At 36.1% G+C, this 27,880-nt stretch overlaps 3 protein-coding genes across 7 annotated transcripts; 2 read left to right on the forward strand and 1 right to left on the reverse strand.

The window, feature by feature from the left end:
* Positions 1-8: 8 nt before the first annotated feature.
* On the reverse strand, positions 9-5,074 carry LOC141906379 (gem-associated protein 8-like). Of its 3 annotated transcripts, none has more exons than XM_074795636.1 (4): positions 5,001-5,074; positions 906-1,331; positions 740-811; positions 9-285 (listed from the first exon to the last, which is right to left on the reverse strand). In XM_074795636.1, exons 2-4 carry the CDS (start codon positions 1,327-1,329, stop codon positions 71-73), a joined length of 711 nt encoding a protein of 236 aa, XP_074651737.1. In that variant the 5' UTR covers positions 1,330-1,331; positions 5,001-5,074; the 3' UTR covers positions 9-70. The 3 variants fall into 3 exon arrangements, with proteins under 3 accessions (XP_074651737.1, XP_074651735.1, XP_074651736.1); XM_074795634.1 differs by lacking the exon at positions 5,001-5,074 and adding an exon at positions 1,888-1,966; XM_074795635.1 differs by lacking the exon at positions 5,001-5,074 and adding an exon at positions 1,500-1,600.
* Positions 3,935-10,652, forward strand: LOC141906376 (UDP-glucose 6-dehydrogenase-like). The gene is made up of 12 exons (XM_074795629.1): positions 3,935-3,960; positions 4,564-4,749; positions 5,274-5,411; positions 5,609-5,773; positions 6,061-6,258; positions 6,522-6,669; positions 6,863-6,957; positions 7,629-7,759; positions 9,004-9,099; positions 9,187-9,227; positions 9,327-9,418; positions 9,772-10,652. Exons 1-12 carry the CDS (start codon positions 3,943-3,945, stop codon positions 9,940-9,942), a joined length of 1,479 nt encoding a protein of 492 aa, XP_074651730.1. The 5' UTR covers positions 3,935-3,942; the 3' UTR covers positions 9,943-10,652.
* Positions 10,653-11,378: 726 nt separating this feature from the next.
* On the forward strand, positions 11,379-27,615 carry LOC141906479 (uncharacterized). Of its 3 annotated transcripts, XM_074795785.1 has the most exons (38): positions 11,379-11,498; positions 12,046-12,125; positions 12,538-12,628; positions 12,785-12,823; positions 12,966-13,019; positions 13,112-13,218; positions 13,581-13,752; positions 14,862-15,112; positions 15,476-15,586; positions 17,087-17,326; positions 17,624-18,346; positions 18,705-18,896; positions 18,978-19,031; positions 19,163-19,300; positions 19,387-19,431; positions 19,529-19,660; positions 19,889-20,011; positions 20,105-20,236; positions 20,479-20,556; positions 20,669-20,740; positions 20,851-20,946; positions 21,144-21,395; positions 21,492-21,629; positions 22,072-22,218; positions 22,418-22,829; positions 22,923-23,051; positions 23,133-23,187; positions 23,272-23,324; positions 23,419-23,484; positions 23,586-23,692; positions 23,774-23,896; positions 23,979-24,100; positions 24,184-24,350; positions 24,432-24,505; positions 24,660-24,780; positions 24,863-24,970; positions 25,103-25,272; positions 25,622-27,615. In XM_074795785.1, the coding sequence occupies exons 1-38, from the start codon at positions 11,451-11,453 to the stop codon at positions 25,722-25,724; spliced, it is 5,325 nt and encodes a 1,774-aa protein (XP_074651886.1). In that variant the 5' UTR covers positions 11,379-11,450; the 3' UTR covers positions 25,725-27,615. The 3 variants fall into 3 exon arrangements, with proteins under 3 accessions (XP_074651886.1, XP_074651887.1, XP_074651888.1); XM_074795786.1 differs by lacking the exons at positions 11,379-11,498; positions 12,046-12,125; positions 12,538-12,628; ... (4 more) ...; positions 14,862-15,112; positions 15,476-15,586 and adding an exon at positions 16,045-16,217; XM_074795787.1 differs by lacking the exons at positions 11,379-11,498; positions 12,046-12,125; positions 12,538-12,628; ... (4 more) ...; positions 14,862-15,112; positions 15,476-15,586 and adding an exon at positions 16,045-16,203.
* Positions 27,616-27,880: the final 265 nt, after the last annotated feature.

Here is a 27,880-nt window from a genome sequence, read left to right on the forward strand (position 1 = left end):
ACAATTTTATCGGTACTTTATTTAAAAATATTGGTTTAAAATTCACATGAGTTCGTGAAAGCGACATATTTCAATCGAATTTTATATGTAAAGGCATGTGTGGCCACATTTTCGGTTGTCGAATGTCGCAGTTGCGATCGAAAGTCAGTTGCATAGCGGTTTCCATGCCGTGAATCATAGCCGCTCCTCGACCATAAAGAATCTTCATTTCATTGGTTCTCCTGGCACCGGGACGTTCTCTTGGAGCTTTAGACGAGATGTTCGCTTGTCCTTTTTGAGTGTTAACTAAGAAAAGGAAGAATATCGTACAATAGAAGAGTAAACTGACTCGTCGTGCAGATCATTGAGGAACCACAACACCAGCTATCTCGCCAGCAAGCGTGACGAACACTCGCGTCTAATTTATGTCAAATTAGTTCATTTTCAATCAACTAAATTTCCATACATCATCACAAAACTTGCCAAATATACATTAAATTCAGTAAACTCTACTCGGCGATTGGAACAGCAAGAAGCTTTCTTTGTTAATTGATTTGGTATTAAAGAGAAAGGTTCATTCGATTTTAACTGAACTGAGGAAAGGATCGAACATAAAAGATTGACTAGCAGCTAGCGACATCTAATGGAGCCTTGCTTGCCATTAGCGCAATCCTGAATGGTCACAGTATGTTGGAAGCTCCCCATAAATGATTAAACACCTTGTCAACAAGTTGCATGTATTCAGGACTATTATTCTCACCTGCTTCAATATTGATGTATTTATCGTCCTCTGTTTCTGTGTCATCCGTGTTTTGTGCCTTCTCTTTTTTCCCTATAAATGAAAGTCACACTGTTATACATCAACAATGCGAACGAATAAAACATTACCGGTACCTTTAAATATATCATTACGGTGAAAACTTTACTTTTTTCTTCTTTGTGTTTTTTCGATATCGAAAAGAAATTCATCATTTCTTCAGTGATTTCCATTTCATACGAATCCTCGTCACTTTCATCTTTCGGTATCTCCTCTACTGCAGTCTGGTTCCGCCTGCTCTTCCTGGCGGAACCCTTCTTGCGTTTTTTCCGCCCGGTGCGTTGACTATATTGCTGGAATGATTTAGAAGTTGTTTCTCTAAGTGCAGCATCATTCCTAGGCCATATTTGTTGATGTTGTAAAGTTCGTAAAGTTTCACGCTGCTGATGACACCACGACATCACGTAGTTATAATGCGCCCAGTACCGACTGAAATTTGGGTTTTCGTACCAGTGGCCAGAAAACGAAGAAAACAAATTCAATCCAGCAGTTCTGTTGCCTTTGGCATCTTCCTCTTTTTGATGCGCAACCATGACTGCAAATACAAAAAGACATGATTAGTAGGCAACTAACTAAATAGAGGCTAAACTATTACTATCTCAGTCTCAGGACTTAATTTTTTTGTCAGGAGAGTTATTTGAATTTCAGGGAAATTATCGATGGATGTGGTCTAAGAAAGTTTTTGAAGTAAATATTTTCTCACCTAACAGAGACTTCAAATGATGCTGGAAATACTACTCAAAACAAAATCAGTTTTGAAGAATGGATCAGATAGCCTTTTGAAATATAATCAAATTGAATTGATAAATTCTGTGGAGTCATCCGGCGATATGTCAAAAATGTCAGGAAATATCACTTTAAATCACGTTTAATGATCTAGAGAACGGAGCAGTGTTTGGAGAATCAAGGTAAATGATAACTCAGTTTATATATTGTTCTTTCTGTCTCAGACATTTATCGAATTCATCTATTTTAAACTCGGGAAGACGCGCTGTTACCCTGATAGTCGCACTATTTACCGACCTTAACCCGACAATCGTCACAGTTGACTGCTTACACAAAATTGAGTTAGGTTTCACGAAGTCACTAACCTGACTGTGGTTTAGTTTCACGATTATATATTTTCACAAACCACATATACATTGGTATAAGCCCATGTGCTTATAAAAAAGCTTACAACCAACGCAACGATTAGGTATAATCACGAGGACCAGATGATAATTAGGTTCAAGTGGAATCATAACTGGTAATTAGTATTTTTGGTTTACCCCAGGACCTGGTTGATCGACGTGCTAAGTTACCAATACTGCCAAAAATTGTTTGGCCTATATTCTGTCTGTTCTTTGAGCATCTCTAAATTTCAATAGTTACTGGCTTCAATTAGAGTAACCCGTGGAAGGGGGTTGGCTAGGGGGGTGGAGGCCTCCTGCTGATTCATCACGACTGCCGAACTATTGATATATTGTGGTGCAATAAAGATAACATTGAATTGAATTGCAGTTTCAAATAATAAAGGTTAATAGGTTTTTCACTTGTACTTTTGCTATTTTATTTTTCGATTAAAAGTTGTGATCGAAAACACTCGTGAGAATGTCTTATTTTGTCTGTGGTCTCTCATTAGAAAATCAATAGTTCCAACTTTGGCATGTGTCTAATCAAAGGGGGTGGAGGGGGTTAAACGAATTAGACAATTATTTTAATTGACAATATTGAAATTTTGAGATGCTCCCTCAAGTTTCAGCTTGAGGCTAGCAGGAATTCTGTTGGCGATAATCTGCCAGGATCGCTAGTGGCACTGGGTTACCACGCTTCAATTACCTTCTAAATTTCAATTAGATTCGAATCAACTTTTCTCATTAGTAAATCAATTCTCAGTGAAATCAATACCATATAAACTGAGTGAAAAAGGGAATTTTATCGAGTTAAAAAATTAACTGATTTTCACTATGAATAACCCAGTGTTTTGTTGTGCCATCTGGTGCGTGCCGGTATCCCGTAACCAGGGTATAATATGTCTGAATAAGGCCATAGCTTGATTCATGCTTCATACCGATATCATCAGAGTGAAATCTTTAAAACTTTTTTCCATTTTATTGGTTATTGTTATCACCATAGAGACTAGTGCGTGTATTATAGCATAGGCCTATAGACAATTGAGGTACGGTTATGACTGATGACAGATTAAGCAATGAAAACATGTTCCAGTTAAATAATTATCTAATGATGATGGGAATATTTTCACTACTGAGTTGATATCAAAGCTATTAGAGATGATCATTGTACATGTCTGTGTGAATACATGCTGAGTTCTAAAATCGATATAGCGACTCTTGTTATAGGCCTACATTGCTGGGTATATCATAATTCTACATTCTGTTAAATGCAATCTTATCAGATTCAATCAGTACATTTTATCCTGCTGGTCTGATCCCAGCCTGTTAGATGCCTTTACTCGGTGGATACTGCTACTACTGGTTATTACGCACATGCTGAAAATGGTTTGTGTAGTTTTTTCTTTTAATTTTCATTGTTTCAAACGGTATAATTTTCATTAACAATCGCTAACAATTTTTGTTGTGGTTTTTGTTGATAATTTTGTTAATTTGGTGCTTTTAAGATTCATTGAATATGCTCAAGTTAATCCTTATGTATTGCAATTAATATATATGTAACTCTATATATGTAACTCAAGTTACACTTTTTATGTCCCTGTGGCTCAACTTGTAAATCTCATGTTTATGAAATTTATTTACAGCAGGGGAGGTTTAGTATAGTGACCTAATTGTTATATAACTCAATTCAATAATAAATCCCAGCAACTCCATAAAGAACGTAAACTTTCTAGGGTTAGATATGTTGTTAAAGAGACTGTATCAGACAGGCATAGAAAACTCAACAAAGATAGTTTCCTGACTCCTGGCTTGTGAAATGAGCATAAAACTAAACCACAGTTTCGTCGTGTCAAGATTGTAAAACCTAGGCTTACAGTATGTAAAAAGATTTCGAACTAACAGAAATTAATTTCCATCATAATAAATCGATAAGTCTTCGATACAGTTCAATCATACGCAAGTTTAGTTTCAAGTGTCAACAGGTGGTTTACAACATATTTATTTCGCTTCATCGAAGCAATGTGGATGGCAGGCATGGAATATTATGTCCAGGTATAAGATTGAATAGTGAAGTGAATGGACTCTTGAGTTCGAAACTAACATAGGGACTCGTTAATCTCCACTTGGGCTTAATCTTTCAAATCTCAGTTTATCAGTGATTATTCAAAGATATTGGTGATAAGTGAGTTAAAACCCATTTGTGCTTTCATCGCAGTTTTCAATTTGGCTAAGTTCTACAATTTATGAATTTAGTTATTATTGTAATGAATTTTTCATTCATATCGGGAATAGTCGTCGGATGGATTATCCGATGTTAATACCGTGTATTACAGGAAAATCTCACCTTTACCCAAAACAAACGAGTGTCGCGTTTATTTCGGAGGGGAAAACACCGTCTTCAAATAGAATGAGATAGTTTAACAATTGAAACGAAATTCAAATAGCTCTAGGTCTTGAATGAAAATCGCAATCCTTTCAAAAGAGATTGTTTGTTCACTCAAAACCTCTGGCATTTTTGTATATGCCAGGGGCCTGTGGTTTTAGAATATTTTATTTATAACCCATGAGTTAAATTGAAAGTGTGACGATATACTATTTTTACATCTATATATATATATGTACATTATCTATACGTATCTACGGTTTGTATTTCAGATTCATCAAAGGAACGATCCATTTATCATGCCTATCAAACGTATATGTTGTATGGGCGCTGGGTACGTGGGCGGCCCGACTTGTAGCGTGATCGCCCAACAGTGCCCGGAAATTATCGTCACCGTCGTGGATCTCAGTATAACGAGAATCGCTCAGTGGAATTCAAACAATCTTCCAATATTCGAGGTACATAAAACCATATCATTTTATATATATATAGTATAGTAATAGAGTATAGTCGATACTCTATTATTCATTATATCATATACAATTAAAGAGGTTTGATTATAATATTGTATTGATATATTGTTAATGTATCGGATTATTAATCATAATTACCTTGATATTATATTATCTTCGTCTTTCTCATTTGCTTATTGTTAATATCAGATTGTTAGATCACGCATAAAATCAAACAGTTTCTATCTATGTCTTACCTGTGACCAATCATCTCAACTTAAGATGATTGCTCGTTGGTCTTACGTATTTGACTGCGTTAAAAGACCACTGGCCACTGCGTCAAAATGGCCACCCTGTTAAAAATAGTGTAATCATTAAAAAAATGTATAAATGTTTGTCGTTTAAAAAGGAGATAAATCTATATATATTATTCACATTGTTATTCATGGTTAAAACTATTGATGGAAAAAGAAATTTTAGCATAATTTGTTCGTATCATATTGATGAGGATGATTGGTATGTTTCTTCAGCCCGGTTTAGATGAGGTCGTGTCTGAATGTCGCGGTCGAAATTTATTCTTCTCAAACGATATCGATAAAGCTGTTACGGAAGCAGATCTGATTTTTATCTCAGTCAATACTCCTACAAAAACATTCGGCTTAGGCAAGGTAAGCTTACCTATTGAATTGTTGGGCCTTTTATTTCATTATTTAGAGTAGTGATTTTTTAATGAAAGTGGGAGGGCGAAGGGAAAGAGCTAAAAAATATAAAAAATAATTTTCCATTACAGATGTTTAAAAGGGGAAGGGAAGAAATTTTTTGCTAACACTGATACCTCCTTATTAGGAATACATTTTGTTTTCAGGGAAGAGCTCCTGATCTGAAATATATCGAGGCAGCCGCCCGCAGAATCGCGACCGTTTCACAGAGTTCGAAAATAGTTGTCGAGAAAAGCACAGTACCGGTGCGTGCTGCGGAAAGTATAACGAACATTCTACGAGCAAATCTCAAACCAGGAATCAAATTCACAGTAAGTTTCGCAATGATCTACCATTCTTATATCAGAGTTCATCTCAAGCTGATAAGGGCTTATTTTTAAGCTGGGGTCAGATTGCTATGAAAAATGTGAATAATTGTGAAAAATTTGAGAAAATCATGAAAATGTATGAAAAATTTAAAAAGTCTCTGTAATGATATTTTGATCCCTATTTAAGCAACATACTGTGGAAAAATTTTTTAGTCTTGTTCACCTGGCCATCCCTGATTAATGTATGACAAATTACAATTTTTTTAACCCTCTGATTACACTCGTTGTAGGTTTTGTCAAATCCTGAATTTTTGGCTGAGGGTACGGCGATTAGAGATCTGTTAAACCCTGATCGAGTGTTAATCGGTGGTGAAAAAACAGAAGAAGGTCAACGAGCGGTGAAATTACTCGGCAGTATTTACGAACATTGGATTCCTCAAGAGAAAATCATCACAATGAATACCTGGTCATCTGAATTATCAAAATTAGTTAGTTTTCATCAGTAATTCTCTGTTCTGCACATATTTTATAGTTGAAACAGGATGGCAGGATGGATTTTGACAAGTTTTGAAAAAAATCTGGAAAACTCAGGGAATTCTGATATTCTATTAACCATATTGACTCTTTTTTTTGTTATCGCATGGGAAAAACTTAGGGAATTTGTAATGGATGGAAAGTTACCACACTATAGAATAAATATTATTTTGATAGCCCCTCTAACTGATATTTGGTTGGTTGATAATTATTTCAGGCTGCGAATGCATTTTTAGCTCAGCGAATCTCAAGTATAAACGCGATGTCAGCAGTTTGTGAGATTACCGGTGCTGACGTTAGTGAAGTCGCCAACGCAATCGGTACTGATTCACGAATAGGACCAAAGTTTTTACAAGCTAGTGTCGGTAAGTATGCAATGAATCCAACTGTAAAAACATTTTCTTCTGGTTTTTCAAGATCTGTTTTACTGAGCACTACATGAAATTATTAAATTTTTTCAAAAATGTTGTGCCTTCAACTGCAAATAGATTGATTAAGTATACCTTCTATATACAGTTTAAATGTATATATCAATATGGTTTGTTTCTATTTCTGTAGGATTTGGCGGAAGTTGTTTTCAGAAGGATGTCCTGAACTTGGTGTATTTATGCGAGTGTCTGAATCTACCTGAAGTAGCTGAATACTGGCAACAGGTTAGTATTTGAAACTCTCATCAGGCACATTGAAAGCAATTGTTGATTGCCGCGGTTAATTGTCGATCTTTGACAGGTTTTGATATTGCTTTCACACTGCAGTCCCTACAGTTTCAACGCATGGTTACTATGGCTGCATCTACAAATGTTTTATGATATTTGTCAATCCTAAGCAAACACAGTTTTCAAACAACTCAAAGATGAATCTATCATCACACTATCTGGTGTCTCATCAACAAATATTGCGAACATTTTCAATATCATTTCAATGGTAAAGTAACAGTCTCTCTCAATCACACCTAACTGGTTTGTAGTATATGTAAGCATTTATACATACAGTGTATAGTGTAAATACGTGTATCGCATAAAAGTTACATTATCGGTGTATCAAATAAAAATATCGTTCATCATTTTGATCGCAGCTGTTTGGTTTATTGAATTATTGATAATTTGTACATCATTAGACACGTGAGCATTGTTGTCACATCTTCAGTCAACAGCTGAATTTACCACATTATATTTGGATGACAACTTCACACAGCTGGTTATACCACATACATTCATTATTAAACGGTCATTTCGATACAAAAGTAATTGATTGATCTATTTGTAATTAGGTTTAGTTAATATCTTTAACACTTGATTAAAAGATGGCTCGTCTGTCTTTGCAGGTCATACAAATCAACGAATGGCAAAGAAGACGTTTTGCCAGTCGGATCATCGAAGCCTTGTTTAACACCGTTACTAACAAGAAAATTGCGATTTTAGGATTTGCATTTAAGAAAGATACGGGTGATACAAGGTACACTTTGTGTCTCATTCAATTCCTCAACTCAAATGAAAAAAATATGACAAAATGTTCAATGTGGGCTTGTTGGATTATTTTACATTAGTTTTAAACCCAAGGGCTCATTTTCATTATGGACTGTCCTATGAATATCCATACAAAAGAATTAAGATCTGTACTAAGATTTTTAAGACGACTGTGCAATTGGCCTTGGTAGGGTTTATTGAGTCTATAAAAATATTTGAAAAGTTCATTTACAGTTTTAAGTGTGTGGTTTGTTGGGTTCGATAAACGTTCTGTTTGTGTAGTACATGTATTGTATATAGGGATCTTTACAGGAGAAAGAATTGTCCTAAGTGTCATTGTAATTGTAACATGAAACCCATGTCAAGGTACTCATTAGGCCCATTTACTCATTTATGGATTTACCTGTACTCTTCTAAGAAAACTCTCTTCAAAGAGAATATTTACAAATCTCCATGAAAAATAATATTCCCCACATGTGTCTATTTGGTTATTTATGAAAGAGTGGTTTCTTAGAGTTTGTCATTCCTTCGAATGAAGTTGCTTCAATACCAGTTTGCATTTTTCACTATTATTACGGGGTATTTCAACATATTCGGGTGTTTTTCAGTGATGGATTTTAGTCGTAGAGGTAAAAAAACATTCAAACAATTCGCTATGGTAGATCATTTTAAAGTTGAGAAATGTGTGGCTTAATTTCGATACATTGGGGCTAAACTGCAGTAATTTTTCAGTCATTCATTCATTACTTTTACCCTATGAATTAAAAATGAAATGCAGCACTCAGTGTTGCCGCTATTCAATCCAGGCATGTGGTCCGTTGCATAAAAACCTGGAGAAAAATCTTTTTGAAAAAAAAAATACAAATTTCTATTTATGTGTTATTATATTGCGTGATTCTTACTTCATCTTTTGTTTGAATGCTTCGTTTAGATTTTGTTTAAATCTTCGCTTTTTATCGCCTGATATTTTGACCTTTTTCATTGTGATGTTTTCTTTGGTTTCATGTATAAACTTCATTCAGTTTTTTGCTTGAAATCCTTGGTATTTATTTTTGAAATGGCAAATACCCTACATAGTTTTGAGTAATGATAACTCCTGGGTTTAGCTTAAAGTTTTTGAAATGAAGGCTCACTCATTTTGGGAAGTGATGTTCCTTGACTCAATTTTCAAAGCAATCAACCAAGCTGCATGTATGTTTCTTAGAGATGTTTCATTGTTTCTCCTCTTTTCAGAGAATCTGCCAGCATATACGTCAGTAAGTACTTACTCGAAGAAGGTGCTAATCTTACCATATACGACCCTAAAGTGGAACATGATCAGATTATATGGTAGGTTTACATGAGTATAATTGATGCCAAGAGTAATCGAACTGTATTTAAGATTTGCGTAGTACTCATAATCATTTCATGTTGCAGTGAGTTAACCCATCCTTCATTGTGCGATGATCCTGAAAGAGGTATGATTGTTGGTTCTGAATTAGTTTGCCATTAAAATCTGTAGAATATAGATGTTCTTGAGATGAAATAACTACCTCTACAATATTTCATTTTTTCAGTGAATAAACTAGTAACAGTTGAAAGTGATGTATACACTGCAACAGAGAATGCCCACTGTATTGTTATTGGCACTGAATGGGATATGTTCAAGGTAAATATATACCAGGCAGAGATGGATCCAGGATTTTCAAGGTGGGGGTGCTGTGCTCTGGTCATCTTCGAGAAAATTTTGACAAATTAGTCCCATTTTCATGCATTCTGAGCATTTTATGCACTGCTAAATCATCTTACATATTTAAAATGTGCCTTGAACTTTGAAATATAGCATTGAAAAACTGAAAATGAATGATATGAGGTGCTCAAGCACCCAAAGCATTCCAATCCACACTTGCCAGGAAATTGCTTCACATAATTCACCATGATGGGGTCCAGTTTCATTCAACTCAAGTACAGTTGAAATAATTTCATGTGACTGAAACACTTCTTTATTAATTTCCATTTCAGTCTTTAGATTTTCAGCGGATTTACAATAATATGATGAAACCTGCATTTATCTTCGACGGTCGAATGATTCTCAACCACGAAAAACTAGTTGAAATGGGATTCCATGTTGAGACAATCGGCAAGCGTATCGCACGTAAAGAAATTACTCGACCATTCGCGTTAACCATGTGAATTTTTATAAAAAACGTCCATAAACAATAAGATAAACAGTAGACTATAGTCCGTGGTCTGTGCGAACCTGCTTATGGTTTTCACAGTGTTCAACATAATATCAAAAGGATCGTCATTGGCAAAAATGTTGGTCGCAATAAATAGTCGCAATTGTGAAGAAAACTTAACACTGCCTATATGTGAATATAAAATTACACTGTATTCCAGAGATAAAGTGCATGTGAATTGAGTGAGATCGGGACCAAGTAGATTACTTATCAATTTTTTTACAAAGCCGTGTCAATTGCCTGGAGCTTACAGATATATTTCTAGGTAAATATTTTGTTTTTCTGCCAAAAATATTGTGAATGCATATGATTCTCAAGAACATTGCTTTGAAAAGAAGCTGCCTACATAGTCTAGGAGTTAGGCGTATGTTCTTCAGTAATAATCTGACCTCATATCGGTGCTATTATATAGGACAGTATGATACTGAAATAAGAAGTAAAAGTTATTTTCTGATCAGCTCTCAATGATTTATTTTATATCTATACCTGGTAATTTAGTCATTTCCGGTGGTATGTTATTTGTCAGTTGATCAGAAGATGTATGTATTCCAGAATTGTTTGTAATTGTGAAGTCACATTTATTGGGCAGAATTATTTGTTCCCTATTTAAAAATGTATGCTATCAAAGAGACAATTTTGTATAATTAACTGGTGTGTCAGAAGGAGCTTAAATAAATTCAAACGAATCTATTTGAAATTAATAGCTTGTTCCCGTTGTTGTTGGCTCCCATCGTTTATCTTTTGCAATTTCTAACTTATTTCAAATAATTGCGCCTGTGCAAGCAGTTTAGCTAAATTGTGGGATTCGAACGTAATGCCACTGTGAATTCAACATTTGGCATGTGAGTTTATCACTGCACTGCCGCTTTACCGATACGATAGCTGACAAAGGAGTTCTTAGGAGAAACTTAGAAATCTATCTAAACGCAAATTCTCCTTTGAAAAACTTAACAAATGAAAATTTTTGTTGGATACTAGACTGGTTACCGGTCTCTATCTTCAATTAGAATATTGAATGGGACAGGCAACCAGTCTAGTTGGATACGATATTCTTATTACTCGCATGCCATAGTAAGAAAATCGATCTGCGCCAGTTCTTTGCGCTCAGGTGCTGCCCCTATATAATTCGATAGCGGGAAATACATGAACTAATTTACTACTCGCTTGCCATATTTTCGAAAGGCCTTGAGTGGCGCATAACCCGTGATAGTGATTGTAACATCGCAATAACATGATGTGAAAATCTATGAAACTAATCTGTCACAGTAAACCTCCCGTTTATATCAAATCCACAAATATAATATGAAGTTATTTTCGAAAAATATCCAAGCTGAAGTAAATTCCATGACAAATTGAAACGCCACACCCGAAACAGTGCCAGATTTTTGCAGTACACAGTCCAGGGCTGATAAACGAAAGAACCCCTAACATTGGCATTAATACATAGTGAGTCGCGTCTTTATGGCTGAAAATAACCCTCCATCAATTTATGGATTACCAGCGAATAGGGTCAGTAGTTTGTGTTATAAGTTGTATTTTTCGAATTTGACCAGTGGTTTCAGATATGATGACTGTCAGTGACAAAAAAAGCAATGTAAAATTTGACAACTCGCAATCTCCTCACTCCATAGATGAGAGAACCTTACCACTAAACCTGCAACACCATTTAATAGACTAATTGTAGTCCTAATTCATATACCATAATGCAGTGAACTCCTAACTGTAATCCTGCTGTAGAAATTTCGCACTAATCGCCATTTATTTACGTCATAAAGTAAAGACAGGGTAGTTGGAATGGGAGTGTTTGTGGTAAAATTAGCCTGGCTGGAGGGTTGGTTGTGTGGGTCGTAGTCCTGTGCTTGATTTAGAGATACATTGTAGAAATTATCTGTCAAGAAATGATAAAAACGAGAACAATATTTTTTAGATAATGATCTGCGCACATTTGAATGATCCCTACCCTTTCTAGTGAACCTCTTTTCTAGAATAGATTTAAACCCTACGCAACATGATACAACATCTCTGTCATTTCTCTGAACTTGATTCTTATTTACAGCATGATGAAAACACGAAATTGCTACGAGTCATGGTCATTGCTGGGATTCACTTAGCGAAGAAAGATATATTCGGTGCCAGGTAATTACTCAAAAGCCAAGATGGTGATAAGATTAAAACCCTACGCACTACCAACGGCCGATACAAATTTAAAAGATTAATAATTAAAAACGAAAGTTATTTATCTCTGCTCTGTTTAGAGATCATCGTCAGGTTTGGAGAAATATCCTAGGTCTAAGTTGGAAATCCAAGTCTTCACACCTGACGATGGTCTCTAGGGAGAGAGATAAATACTGTTTTTAAACTCAATTTGTTTCCTTTCAAATCTTTTTACGTAACTGTAGGCCTCTAGGCTATATATAGTGGGTTGGATTTTGCTATCCATTCTCTTCATATGAGTGTACAGGAGGCTATTGTACTACTATAGCTACCTAATTATGGTGTTCATTTCTAAAAGAACTTATTCTAAAGAAAAAATTTCGATATTTTCCAGCGATCCTTATGTAAGGATATACCTGCTAGGTGGCGGCACTGGAGATTCAGCAGCTATTATTGATATAGCTCAGACTCGCACTATTAAAAAGGTGAAGTGAATATTAGTGATACTGTGGAAAAAATGGGAGTCATTATTGCTAGATAAGGGTCATTGAATCTGGGAATGTATTGTGGGAATGAACATGTTCTACGATTTTACTTACAAAGAGCCCTGCCCTTAAAATTGATTTGCTTGAAAATTTCAGACATTGAATCCTTTTTGGAGTGAAGAATTTATATTCCGGGTAAGTTACCGGACATCAATACTATATCGCTGTAATCAAAAATTCCGAAATACAAAACTTTTGCCGTTATCAGATAGCCTAGCCTATAATCTCACAATTTTAAGACACTAATAATTACTGGGTATTATTGATCGTTTTATAGGTCATACCTGAAGAACACAGATTGCTATTTGATGTGTATGATGAAAATCGTATGGTACGTTTTACTACTTTAAAATCATAAAATTTATTCCCTCGATACTAGTGTGTTGCATGATTGGAAATTATTAATTTTATATGAATTTTCAGACACGAGATGACTTCTTGGGGCAAGTTGAAATTCCTTTGAGTCACCTCAGAACAGAAAGTCCCAATTTCAGAATACCTAATAGAGATTATATCCTCAGACCAAGAAGGTAAGCACATTTTAACACCAGTGGTTCTAAGACCTGTTTCAAAACTACTATTTAGGGGCCTGTTGGGCCGCCTTAATTATAACATAAAATACTTAAACTATATTCTCTAGAATTGTCAAACTCACTTAAAAATTGTCATCATCATCATCACTTAAGACATCTGAATTTTTGACTCCTATTCCATCTACCTGTTATCTACCTATTCTATCTGTTTTTAGTCCTAATTTGTATTCAGTATTGTAAGTGTAAATCGTCATTTCGATAAGTCATCAAAGTAGTAATGATCATCCCAACTGTTATGATTCCATTGACTTATTTTTTCCATCTAAAACTTAAAACCTCGCAATATCTAATGGTTGCAGCACAAGGTCACGAGTAAAAGGTCATCTACGTTTATATCTGGGATTTAAAGAAGAAGTCGAACAGCCCGAGGAAGAGGAGCAACAGACTGAAGAAGAACAAACTGAGGAGACAGCGGAAAATGAGGTAGACTTTTCAGTGTTTGAATCATCATCATCTCCCCATGAGAGACAGGTATTGATTTCTGTGTAACAAATTCGAGCTTCGCTTCGAAATGAATTTCGATCATTTATTGCCTGTTGCTCGCTGTCAAAAGAAAATCTCAAACTGCTATGGCTGCTGAGATTATATCATTATATCGGAGAAACGCTTTGAATCACTGTCTATTTCTTTACTGCACAAAAATAATATAATTAGAGGTAAAATCGAATGGTTGGATTGAACAAATATATAACCGTTTGTTTGCTTTGTAGTATCATCGGTTCATGTGATATGCTGCATGCGCGCTTTATACATATTATAATTATATTCATTCATATAAAAATTCCACAGTCAAAAAGAAAAAAGTGTCCAAGAATATTTCCTTAAGTTAATATCATAGAAGTGCAATTCTTAACAGTGGATTTCTAGCCTAATAGATATTTTGAAACATTCTATTGATTGGATGGAGTTTAATAGGAAATTGTAATACTTTAGGGCTACAGCCCTGAAACCATGTTGCCAGCTTTTAGATGAGAAACTTTAGGGCTGTTAACTACTGAAAACTACTTAAACATGTTTGCTGAGATATCTCGTATTTTTGATTCTGTCATCTGCCACTACGAGAAATGATCTCATGGCTGATACTTCTTATTCACTGTTAGATATTTGTATTCTGGCTATGTGAACAAACTCCTCTTCGGCTTCATTCTTGATGCTCATTGGTCAATTTGAATAATGGCTGAATATTTAATGATTCTATTGCAAACTACGAGATAACCGTGAAGCAGCGACTGGGAAGAAACAACGGCAGTCGATGTGTTCAAATAGTTTTGATAATTTTTAAAGGGCAGCCACTTACCTGGGAATCAGGGAAAAGTCTGGGAAATTTCTTTCCTTTGTAAAAGTCAGGGAATTATATAAAAAAACTAAAATCAGGGTAGAGTCAGGAAAATTGATTGAGATTGATAGATCGCGTGCAAAATCAAACAGTGACCTATTTGACTGTGTTAATCGATTGAATTCTTAGCAGATTAAGTCAGGGACTTTAAACAACATGCATGTCAGGGAGTAGTCAAGGGGAACGCATAAGAAGCGGCCACCCTGTTTGAATGTATCTTACAACGGTCGATTTTATTTTAAAGCCTGGTTGGGAGATGGTCACTCGTCACCCGGTTGGAGGTACTATACACGCCGAAAGAACCGGATCATTATCGATGCAACCGGACGAAGATGCGGTGGAAGAGGAAGAAGAGGGTGATACAGTGAATCAGTCGACGGAGGCCGAACAGGAGAATCCTTTACCGTCTGGCTGGGAGGAACGAGTCGACGCAAATGGTCGAACGTTTTATGTTAATCATATGAGTCGTACTACGCAATGGGAAAGACCTGCCCCGTAAGTGTTGAATTCTAGTCACAATGGAATATTTCTGTAATTGTTTGCAGTACCAGTAATCAGGATAGACCGACATTCAGCTGACTCAAATGATTAAATGAAACAGGATCGAGTTCCACAGTTATGAGTTGAATTTGACTGTATAGTTGAAACATCGGAAATAAACTCATTTTATTTCTTGATTGAAACTTAACCTGTGGAATGGAGTGTTGTATTTTAAGAGGGTTGTCACTGGCCTGGACAACGTTGAAATCTCAGGGAATCAGAAAAATCTAGCAAAAATCAGGAATTCATTGCTATATTTGCTACTCACTGTAATGTATGCGGCCAGATTGAGTTGTATCGATTGTTACCTGGTTGCAGTGATGGTTCGAGTAGGTTACCAAGCGGCTGGGAAGAACGACGTGATTTCAACGGGCGTACGTACTATTACAATGTGGTCACCCGCTCTACGACTTGGGAACGACCAACGAGGTAAAAATACATTTTATATCTACTGGGGGTGATCTTGAAAAAATTGATATAAATTCCTTGAATTGAATTATGACGCCTAAACTGATGTATTCTCAGTGTAAAAGATGACGAACAATCATTGCCACTATTGATGATATCTCAATTGTATTATTCTGACAGCTTCAAGATTTATCTAAATCCCAAGAAAAATAGTGATGAATCTGTAGCCATTTCTCTAATGATGATATTTAGATAAATCTCAAAACTGTCAGAAAATGAACTCTGTATGTATATCATCAATTATGGGATTGTTCATTATGATATGAATTACCACTGCTTGATACCTGCTTCTCTTTGCAATGAATTGATATATATGACTGTTGTTGATATACTATAAGGTGCCAGTGTCATGATATAATGTGTTATGTTATCTAAATTTTTTTTGTACTTTGTTTAAAGATTTTTCAGGTGTTTTTTTACAGAAATGTTGAGTGATTGCCAAGGAATCTTATTTTCTATCGTTCTAGTTACTGTTTCTATCTATTGATTATTTCGTCTTCGTGTGTGTGAAAATGCAGTCTCAATTTCAGCAGATATGCGCCGTGTTGCAGTAAATACATAGGATAAATTTTCATTTTGTAAGAAATTCATGGTAAAAACACTAATGATTTCATAGTTGATAATTACACGGACTTTTTTTCATTTGCACTATTATTTTCACATATTTTTTAAGGTAGGTCACTACAGTTATATTGAACTTTCTATTCTCACGATTTTGAATACGTATTTGAGTGTGAGCATTGGTGATTGTGCATGCCTTTTCCTTAAGCATTTACTTGGGTCCTAGGGCCACATTTCCCAATGAAAATTTCACCAATTCTTCAATAATTTTAGGCATATTCTAGTACATAACTATTCAGGCATTCTATTGGTCTGGAGATGTGTCAGCTTGTTACAATCTGTAGGTAGCTTGTCCAAAATGTTTCCTACTGAAGTTAAGCTTACACACAGGAAGGTGAGCAAACTGCTTTATTTAATAAGAAATAACTCCCCAGTCAGATGAAAATATCATGTAATTATGCACTGGCACCTTGAGTTGTATATCATATGTTGATTAATCATCATCGGTCAAAATTCTCATGAGAAAATAATCCGATTTTAGCTTTTCCATTAATCATAGCATGTCCATTGAGTAGCTTGTATATAATATTCCTATTTGGGGTTCATCGCTTCATCTTAGTGAATCCCCACAATAAGGGAGGGCTGTACAATCACCAATACCAAAAATTCATATTAATTTTTTACAATACCCATTAGATATAAATTAAGGCAGGTTTTGATTGAACGTATTCCGGGAATAGGAATAGCGAATCTCTACCGGCTGTAGAGCAGATTCAGGTTGAAACAAACACGCCAGAATTTGGTAGAGTCTTACCAAAGCTTGCTTTATTCACTTTCACCAATTCATGTTTTGAAAATGTTCCTGAATTGTCTTACGTATAATAATTTTTGAAATTTCAGCGATGATGCCAGTCGTCGTCGGAATTCCCAGTCGGATTCAGATTTTAGTCTTTGGTCGCACATGGTGACCGGTTATCTGGGTCGAAGACCGCATTCTTCATCGGATCTCGAAATATTGAGTGTCGATGAATCTTCTACGCAACCGTTACCCGAAGGATGGATTGAAAAGAGAGATTTCAACAACCGAGTTTACTTCTATTGTCCGGCTACAAAGCAGTCATCGCTTATCAGACCGACTAAGTAAGTTGATATAATGAGTTGATTTTAAGTACATTCTAGGCTTATTTTCGTGCTTTCTGAGTTGGCCACAGAGTATCTAAAGGACCTGTTGACTTAAGGTTATCTTAACAACATTGATCAATTTAAAATCAATTTGAAAACATGGCTGTTTCGCGAGTCTTTGGAGGAGCAAGTGCTTCGAGCATTGTCATACACGGAATGGCTTTACGTACAAGGAGGGCAAACTATAATGATAATCATGATAGCTGAGCCGGAGACTTAAAGATCTTGAATTGGTTTATACTCTTCTATTTTGAGGTCTGCACCGATTATGGATAGTCTGTCGCCAGTTGGTTCAATAACTACAGAAGATTCTGGAATGGCCAGTTGTCCCGAGTTATCAGAACATCAATATACTTTATTAAATAATTCATCTTCTGCTGTTCAAGATAATATCGAACCAGTTACTGACACTGATGAAATATCAGATATTGGCGCAGATGTATCTGAAATTACAGTTTTACCCAATCGTTTGGAAGATATTTCAAATGGCGAACCCTCGCAACGTGAGACTCGGAAATCTGTTGAAGAAATAAAAATCCTACCAAATGACGAAAGTAACGAAGCTTGGTCGAAATGGTATCAAAAGGTAACCGATCATATTCACAGTCAGAAACAACCGGCGAAGCAACCGCCCCCGCCGGAGCCACAAGACCTGCCACCGGGCTGGATCTCAAAACAAGACTTTAACGGCCGCATGTACTATTATAATACCATTACGAAAAAAGCGAGCAAAACGTTTCCAACCGAACCAGCAGCAGCAGCAGCAGCAGCAGCAGCAGCAGAAGAGTTTGAACACGATTCACGTCGACTGAGTGGTGATTTTGACGGAGCAGTTCGAGGGGTTACACCGCGACGGATATCAGCAGTAGACAACGCTAGTGCACTTCCAGATGGTTGGATAATTGAACGCGATGCTCGAGGAAAGATTAATTACTTCGATCCGGTCAACTTTGTCTGTACCTACATCAGACCGACTCGGTAAGTAGATGACATATAAACTAACGTATTTTCAGTGTAGAACATAATAAACGATTCGCAATTGATGATATCCTCAATTATTATTATCCTGAAACTGTTAGAATAATCAAGTTAAATCATCAATTGTAGATGGTTCGGAGTTTACCTCGAGTGCTTCATAATAACATTGTACAATATTTACTGACGCTTCATGATACCGGTATATCACTCAAACCAGCCAGGCCAGGTACCCCTTGTGGGACAATGAAGATAGGTGTCTTGTCCGAGGACACTACAGTTATGTCCTGGGTTCAAACCCGCAACTCGTCCTCCACACCGCTCCACATTAATACTGGTAGTTTCTCTCTTGAATATACAGACCTGTATCCACCAGCAGAACTTCAACTGTTGAAACATCATCTGGCGGTTCAACAGGTATTGGCAGTCAACAAACACCGATTGAAGTGCGTCAAATTTTACCTCGCGGTTGGATAATGAAACATGATAACGATGGTAATCTACTCTACTATAACATGGTAACTATGGAATGTAGATCGACCCCTCCAACTATGTAAGTTACCTCTCATGATTCTTAAAACCATTCTCATCTCTGGTTAACTTCTATTGTTACTGGTATAAATTTCTATGTAAGAGGTGCGTATGAATCTATTAAGAAGAAGATTTGGAGTGGTACTTCACATTCAAGGTAAGTCATATGAGATTCTGTTCTATGAGAAATTAAGCTCTGATGTATTTAGATTGATGTATTTTAGTCAATGAAATGTATGGATTGCTGAATTATTGTTCACACGTTGAGTCCTTGTCTTAATCTTTCAGAAAAGCGGATGGTATTGAGTCGTTGAATAAGCAGCTACCAGCGGGTTGGGTCACTCGTAATGGCTTTAATGGTAACATATACTTCTATAACACGATTACTAAACTCAGTTCGGATAAAATGCCTGGTAAAAAACCACAGTAAGTTCTTGAATGAATAAGTGTTTATCAATTGAGACTATAGACAGGTGTAGGTACTGTTAGAAATGTCGTTTTAACTGTTTCAGAGAACCAGCTGAACAACCTCGGGCAACAAGTTATGAATCTCATGAGTAAGTTCAAACCAAACACATCATTGTCAGTCGATATTTTGAATAATGGAATAATGAACAGCCGTCATGTTTTACACTTCGATGTCAACATTTTCAGATTAGATCGAGAAGAAATACGTCTGTTAAACGCACAAATCCCGGCAGGATGGGTAGCCAGACGTGATTATAACGGCCAGATTTATTACTACAATATATACTCAAGGAAATCAAGTAAATCCTGGCCGACTAGGTAGGTCTCAGTTCTATAGTATCGGACCAAGTAGCACAGGCATGACTGTATTCCAAAAGAGGCACTGAATCATAAGACTGGTTTTAAGTTGTTAGATTGGCTATAGAACTAAGTAGGTCTTAGACTGTTCTTAAATCTAAGCCATGACTGTGCAATGGGGCCCTAATGATTAATCTAGAAAATTAAACTTTTCTAGGATTTTGAGAGCTATTTAATGTTGTTTTTCAGCGCTGCTACACCGGCTGATATTGATGTACCCTCAGAGCCTCCTCCTGTGCCTGAGGTTCCGCCACCACCATTAGATTCACCAATTGATGATCAGTCTCGACCACGGCCAGTGAAACGTCATCAGTAAGTGAATAGATGATTAAAAATTGTTAATGTTGTAAGTACTTATAGTACTGGATTGTATTTGAATATGATATTTTGATTGGTATTTTTCAGAATAAATGATGAAGAATTGCGTCAGTTACAGCTTCAACTACCAGACGGATGGACCGCTAAACGTGACTTCAACGGTCGTATTTACTACTATAGTTACTCATATGGACGATCGATGACAACTTGGCCGACAAGGTATTCATTAGATGCGCCTATATTGAAAAGATTTGTCGCTTCTAAAACCCATTGAATATGAATACCGGTATAAGAAATTAAGAATGATTTTAATTTATCAAGTATTAGAATCAAAAGATACAATTAACATTTCAGACTCTCTCTCACACCTGATGATGGTGTCTAGAGAGTCCAAAACATTACCTCAGAGCGTGGCTATTCTTTATCCTGTGTTTATTTATTATATCGTTAATCTGTTTTAGACCAGCATCTCCGGACCCGAATCGACCCCCGCCTCGATCAATATGGAGATCAGACAGTGATGACGACACTCCAGTAAAGTACGTGTCCTATTTTAGTTATGTAATGTTTCATTTGATTTTACGCAAGTTTTACTCAGTAGTTATTTTCCATGTCGATATTGAATACAATTCCTATTCTATTCTATTGCAGGCGAAGAGCTCAGTCTTCTAGCTCTAATACTCGACAACTGTCAACATCCAGACCACCCACAACTGCACCAGTGTACGTCTACTGAAATAGAAAAATGATTGACGTTAAAAAAGGTTTCATGGCAGTAACTTCAGTTCATAATAGGGAATGATTAATAGATATTGCTGGGATTATATTTTCAGTCAATTGCCTCGTGGTTGGTTGAGGGATTATGACAGCGATGGAAGATTGTATTATCAAAATGTAGTAACTCGACACAGACAATATGATCCTCCTCGGTATGTGTTTACATTCTGATTCTCAGAGCTATTTTAACCCACTTCGGGTCAAATGCGCGAATGAAGGAATTTGGCGGCTCATTGATATTGTTTCCTCTGAGTAATGAACTTAAAAACCTGTTCACATAAGGTGAATTGACAATCTTTTATTGACAAATAGATTTAAAAACTAACAGATATATTGTGATGTATTTCAGAGCTGTAAGTGATGTCCAGTATGCTGAACCATCGGCTCCTAGATTCACAGATCCGTCTCCTTCGTACAATGAACTGAGGCCATCTGCTCCTATTTCACCGATTCAACCTGTTCACAATCTACCGTCCTACGAATCGTACTTGGTGACGATTAAACCGCTCGCTCCAGGTTGGATCGAGAAGTTCGAGAGTGACGGAAAGTCTTATTTCATCGATATAATTTCCGGAGTATTCACTCATAATCGACCTGTTTCGTAAGTTTTCCATCCGCGAGGCAGAGTTTGAAACTTGAATTGATTTTCGACTGAAGCGTGTTATAGTATTTGTAAGGTTTGTATGTACTTCTAAAGGGAACTGGTTGAACCAGCTGTTGATTGTCGTAACCAGAAATTGGCTGCGGGATGGATTGTCAAAATGAACAACTCAACTGGTGAAACCTACTATTATAATTCAATTACACGGGATGTTTCACAGTTTAAACCAATGTTGTGAGTAGTTCCTCATTCGTGGGACTTTTTTCAGTGTTTATACTATTAGAGATCAAGATCTAATAGTGAGATAGAGATAGAGAGATAGAGATCAAGCCTTGTCGTCTTCTCTGGTCACATACTAGCCTACAGTAAATACTGAAGCCCATTTTGGTCTTTCTCTGCACACCAATCAAATCTATCAGTATCCGTGTATAATAGAACGATAACCACACTCAAACGTGGCGAACGGATAATAAGATAAAATCCCACTATTTACAGATTAAAAGAATTCGTCACACCTGACGATGATCTCTAGGGTGAGATCGAAACGTCGTGTCTTTTATATACTTTTGATTGAATAAATAAATTCTGGTTTTTAAATTCTTTTAATCTGTAAATAGTGGGATTTTATCTTATTATCCATGTATAATGTATTTTATTTCTGTTCTTTAATTTTCAGTAACGAAAAAGCAGTTGAATTGCCGAGTGAGTGGCATGAAATCGTCGGACAGCTACCGATAGGGTGGCACGCCGGGATCGACTTACAGGGCTGCATTTACTATCGAAACCCGGCACGAGATTTAACAGTGTGGTATAGACCACGGTGGTAAGACTGGTCTAAAACCAGCCAAAAATAATTACATTTATTCATTTCCAGGTTTTTCAATTCATTTTAAGGTTTGTTTTATATGTAGCGTTTTTGGGTTTACGACACTGGCACCTCGGTTTTAGCGTTTATGTTATTTATCATTCAATTTCTGATTTTCGTGAATGATTAGTTTCTTTTCCATTGGACTTGATTTTAGTGAAACGCCTGCGGAGGAGGAGAACAATGAAAATGAAGGAGGAGCTCAAATTGAACGGCGTACGATGTCTCAGTTATACAGACAGAGACGACACGTCAGTCAGGAAGATACGATTAGTCATCATCCGAGCGTGGAAGATTTATCATCGAATCATCGCCCCTCACATCAACCAATCAGGCAGCAGGCATCTCATACCCGTAGTCTAATAGAACCGGTAAGTAATTCATATGAACTCTTTAATCTTAACCGGATCTGGCTACAGGCTGAAAAAGAACTCAATATATTGATTTGTTTATATCAGACTCCCTCTGTATCAGAAGAAGATGAACCATTACCCCCGGGCTGGGCCCAGTCAGTCGCTCCAAACGGACGCGTATTTTACATCGATCATAACAATAGAATTACATTATGGGTAAGATACAGTTTATTTAGATTATCATAAACTTGACGTTAGAAATAGTCTGAATATCGCACTGACGCATTTTGTTATTTGTTCGTTTTCTAGGAGCATCCGAATAGAAGATTGCGTAGTTCTAGCTTAGCTACAAATGCTTCGTCGAGTTTAGACGTGCCTGAACCTCTTGCCCGTGCCTCGTCTAATGAGGATCTACTTAATGACTTGGGTCCGTTACCGGTAAGTTCATAACAGCAGTTTTAATGATAATTAAGAAAAAGCTCGCTGGAGAATGTATGATTTATCTGCCGTATGTTTTAGCCTGGTTGGGAGGAAAGAGTGCATACAGATGGACGAATATTTTACATAAATCACAGTAAGTTTGTACTGGCCTTCATTTCCCGATGACTTCATTTACAATTGATATATTTGAATCTGAAACAATTCTTGCTGTTTTCAGGTAGCAGAGTTACTCAATGGGAAGATCCAAGACTACAAAAATTAGGTGGACCAGTAAGTGGATTTCTACCAACGCAATGAATTAGTATGGACAGTAAATTATTTAGTGTCTGATAATTTGATTTGTACATGTACATTATTTTTTCAGGCTGTACCATATTCTCGGGACTATAAGCAAAAATATGACTACTTCAGATCAAAGTTACGGAGACCAGTAAGTTACTCTTCTCACAACCCTAAAATAAAATCAATCAAATCAATCGAGGCTATGAGCTGTCGACAGAAATGCTCAACTGATCGAAATTGTTTTTTCAGCATAATGTGCCAAATAAAGTTGACATCAAAATTCGGCGTTCAAATATATTGGAAGATTCGTATAGGATTGTATCAGGGGTAAAACGACATGAATTACTGAAAACAAGGTGGTATCTTGTCGACACGTAAATGCTCTCATTAAATACTGTTCATTTTCAATTCGAATGCCTTCTTTTCTATGTTTGCAGATTATGGATAGAATTTGAAGGCGAAGTCGGTTTAGATTACGGAGGTGTCGCGAGAGAGTGGTTTTATCTGCTGTCTAGAGAAATGTTCAATCCTTATTACGGGTTATTTGAATATTCAGCTGTGTAAGTAAACGTCGTAACTTACGATTAAGGTTCAATATTCATCTGCCTTCGATTTTCTCACCCGTGATTTCATCTTTTCCAGGGATAATTATACGCTACAAATCAACCCATTATCAGGTATAGCGAATGAGGATCATCTTTCATATTTCAAATTCATCGGACGTATTGCTGGTATGGCTGTTTATCATGGCAAACTATTAGATGGTAGGTAATAATAATCAGTTAAAGCGACCTGTTTTTAAGTAGCTGGTAAAACTTCGAAATGTTCACCATTCTTTGTTCGATAGGTTTCTTTATTCGACCGTTCTATAAGATGATGTTGGGTAAGCCGATTACCCTAGCCGATATGGAGGCCGTCGATTCTGAATATTACAATTCTCTTAAATGGATCTTGGAGAATGATCCAACCGATTTAGATTTGACATTTTCGGTTGACCAGGAATCCTTCGGAGAGGTAAGGCTCCATTCTGTGCAAATCCTATGATTTCTATCCATTCTGCGCAATTTTTGAATTACCATTGTTTTTTTTTTCCAGACAGTAGAAAAGGAACTTGTTTATGGTGGTAAAGACTTGACAGTTGATAACCAAAATAAAGCCCACTATATCGAGTAGGTGAAGTTTTTGAATCTGGTGTAAAAGCAAAAGTCTCATAGTATTAATGAATATAATGACCACATCATAGTGTTTTCTGTGGTATTCACAGTTCAAAGATATTGCGTAATCTAGTCATCGGCTTGTACCGTGATTTTCGTTTGTATTTAGTTTGATTATCAAATGGCGATTCGTATCGCGTGTGAAGGAACAAATGCTCGCATTTATGGAAGGATTCAACGACCTCATACCGCAAAACTTGTTACAGATATTCGATGAGAATGAAGTTGAAGTAAGTCTTTCGCGTTTGTCACTGGCTTTGATTGATTACGAAACATGCGATCTCAACTTGCATTTTTGAATTTGCATTTTAGTTGTTGCTGTGCGGTCTTCAAGATATCGATGTCAATGACTGGAAACAAAACACTGTTTACAAAGGAGAATACAATCCAAACCACCCAGTGATTGTCAATTTGTGGAAGGTAAATTGATAATTCTTTAATTTTTAACAACAAAATAAAATTCAAATAATGCTTAAAGAGGTTAGAGAACTACTGAAATTAGTGATGAATTCGATGCAATTAAAATGAGATTGAATGTGTTTTTGTTTTCAGGCTGTTTATTCATTCAATAATGAGATGAGAAGTCGTCTGCTTCAGTTTGTCACAGGAACGTCTCGGGTTCCAATGAACGGGTTCCGTGAGTTACACGGAAGCAATGGACCGCAGTTGTTTACCATCGAGAAATGGGGGCACTCCAATCAGCTGCCCAGAGCTCACACTTGGTAATATTGATACTTCAAATCACTAGGTCTACTTTCAATCAAATTATTATTCATTATGGCAGGGGTTTATGCGCAAGCTATGCGAAAGTAAAAAAAACTTTATTTCAATCTGTCCTATTGTGATCAGTAACCGCTTTTGTTATTGTATATTATCGTGAAAAAAATCTGGAAAATTGTGTAAAAATGTAAAAAATTCTGTGAAAAAATAGGCAATTGTAAGGATCATCCTTACAATTGTGAAAATCAACGTGACTGCTGTTATGGAGTATGAGCTATTATAACTTAACATAAAATCTAGGTTGAACTATGCAACTATGATTCAATGATTATGATTCATTTGTCGTTTCAGTTTCAACAGATTAGATCTACCTTTATATCCGACGTACGCGGAGCTGAGACAGAAACTGATTACCGCTGTCGAGAGTACAGCCGGATTCGAAGGCGTTGATTAATCGTTGAACAACGTTAACCAGAGTTCATCATGTGAATTGAGTGTAGTAACATTTGGTTTTATCGATTATACATTTATGTTAATACAATATGAATCATTAAAGGTGTTTTGTTGAAATTTTAATAAGTACGAAAGTAAGTAGAGCTAGTGTGACGACTGGCTGCCATACGGGATCAAAGTATTGAAGTATATGCATCTCCAACAGTTCAATGTTGGCTGTGAAGGTCTTTAGGTTCCATTCACTGTTATTGTTATTCGACACAATTAAGAATAGATTAGTTTTAATTCCTCCCTCGCCGTCGTAGAATCACGATTCAATGTGTTTATTTTCATTTTCAATTCATATAACAGTTGATAAATCAAGAATGTAGTTTGCATATAATGGTACTCACAGCACCAAATTGTAGTAAGCTATGGAGTAATGAATAGTATGCTGGGTAAATTCAAGCATCAAATCTAACTCACGGAATTGGATTCCATAGTTTACTTACTGTACTATAACTTTAGATATCTCCACATACATCCCTTGCTAATGCACTCGTTCGTTTTATGCAACTGTCAATCTGCAGTCCGTACCTACAACTCTCGGACTATTACCATCCTCACAAAAACCGGTACTCAAAACTTTTGTCACTCGGACCCAAAACATTTTCTATCAAAATTATTTAGTTGTCATGAAGGTTTTATCATATCGAAAATCAGATCGTGATAGTCTGAGAGCATGCAGGGTACAGAGAACAGATTGATACCTGCCTGAATTTGAATCACCTGACTGTAAACTAACTCCTTTTATGCAACTGAAAAATATGGGTTAATGATGTTTTTCATAAGGTACCATTGAGGAAGCAATGTAAGAACTTATGTAAGTTCCAGATGTCTGATTTTGAATCTGTTGATTTGTTTACTCGAAGCAAATTTAGTTTAAAAAATACATAAACGCTTTTTACCTCTAGCAGGCAATCAGTAAGTTTTGTATATACATGTGCATACTAGAAATGTGATAAAATCTTTTTTTGGTTTGTTTTTTGATAATGATAGTCTGTATGATAATATCTATTAGTAATTATCATGATAATAATAGTAACAATAATATTAATGATATTAATTATATTGATAGATGTCAGTATTTTATATGGCAACACTAAGTGTTGAGAGGTGTGTCTATTTTGTAAATAATGATGTTTCTACTTCTGAATGTTGTAACGTAACTTACTTCCTTCTATACTGTACTGATTTATACGTTTTACCCGCTGTTGTTAACTGAGTGTAACTTATTATTATAGAGCTTTTATAAATTGGATATGAATATTTCGTTATCAAAGAAGAAACGAATCGTGCAACGCAAAGGTTTTTTCTTTTTAGAAAACTGAATCCTTATTCGTGCTCTTTACAATGAAAGTACGTTGGTGCTAGGAGCACTTTTGTTGAAGCATAAATTTGAAGTATTCGATAAGTCAGATATAAGTTTCATGTGCGATGAGGTACTAGAAGACATTATTTCGACTTACATCTAATCACTTTGGTTGTTTTCGTTATAGCTATTTGTAAAATTTTGAGTTACATCTAGTAAGTAGTCATATTTTGATTTAGAATATCCCCTATGCTCTTTAGATGTGAGGTCAGTAGCGTGTTTGTTGTGAGTAGTTTTAATTCCCTTGGTACCCCACTTGACGCCAAATGAAAGCTGCAATCTGTATCCATTAAATATATTATGATAATGAAACCTTCTTAATTTAGTTTCCTTTACTAAATTACACGATCTATACTGTTGAGACTCGATGGTGTGATGCACTGTAAGCTCCTCTGTTGTGCTCGTGTATTATGCTTATTGGTGCACACTGCAAAATCCCCTTGAAAAAACCTTTGCATGAGTCAAAAATATGTTTATCAAATATGAAATATTAATTTTTACTATAACATTGTCTTCGTTCGTTTATTGGGTTGCAAGGCTCTAGTTTTAAAGTTTCTACCCCAAGAATGGTTTTATTTGATGTTCCAGCAGGGTCCCAAAGACCCGAACTTCTATAAAATGGAAAATGCTTTTAAGGATGCTTGAAACTCTGATTTGGGTAAATGCCTGAAACTCCTTGAAATCTCGCCCAGTAAAAATAATAGCGATCTAGTGTTGCCCCTATGCATAACGATAGTGCAAAAATA

The sequence above is a fragment of the Tubulanus polymorphus genome, chromosome 5 (assembly GCF_964204645.1).
Source record: "Tubulanus polymorphus chromosome 5, tnTubPoly1.2, whole genome shotgun sequence".
NCBI classification, from domain to species: domain Eukaryota; kingdom Metazoa; phylum Nemertea; class Palaeonemertea; order Tubulaniformes; family Tubulanidae; genus Tubulanus; species Tubulanus polymorphus.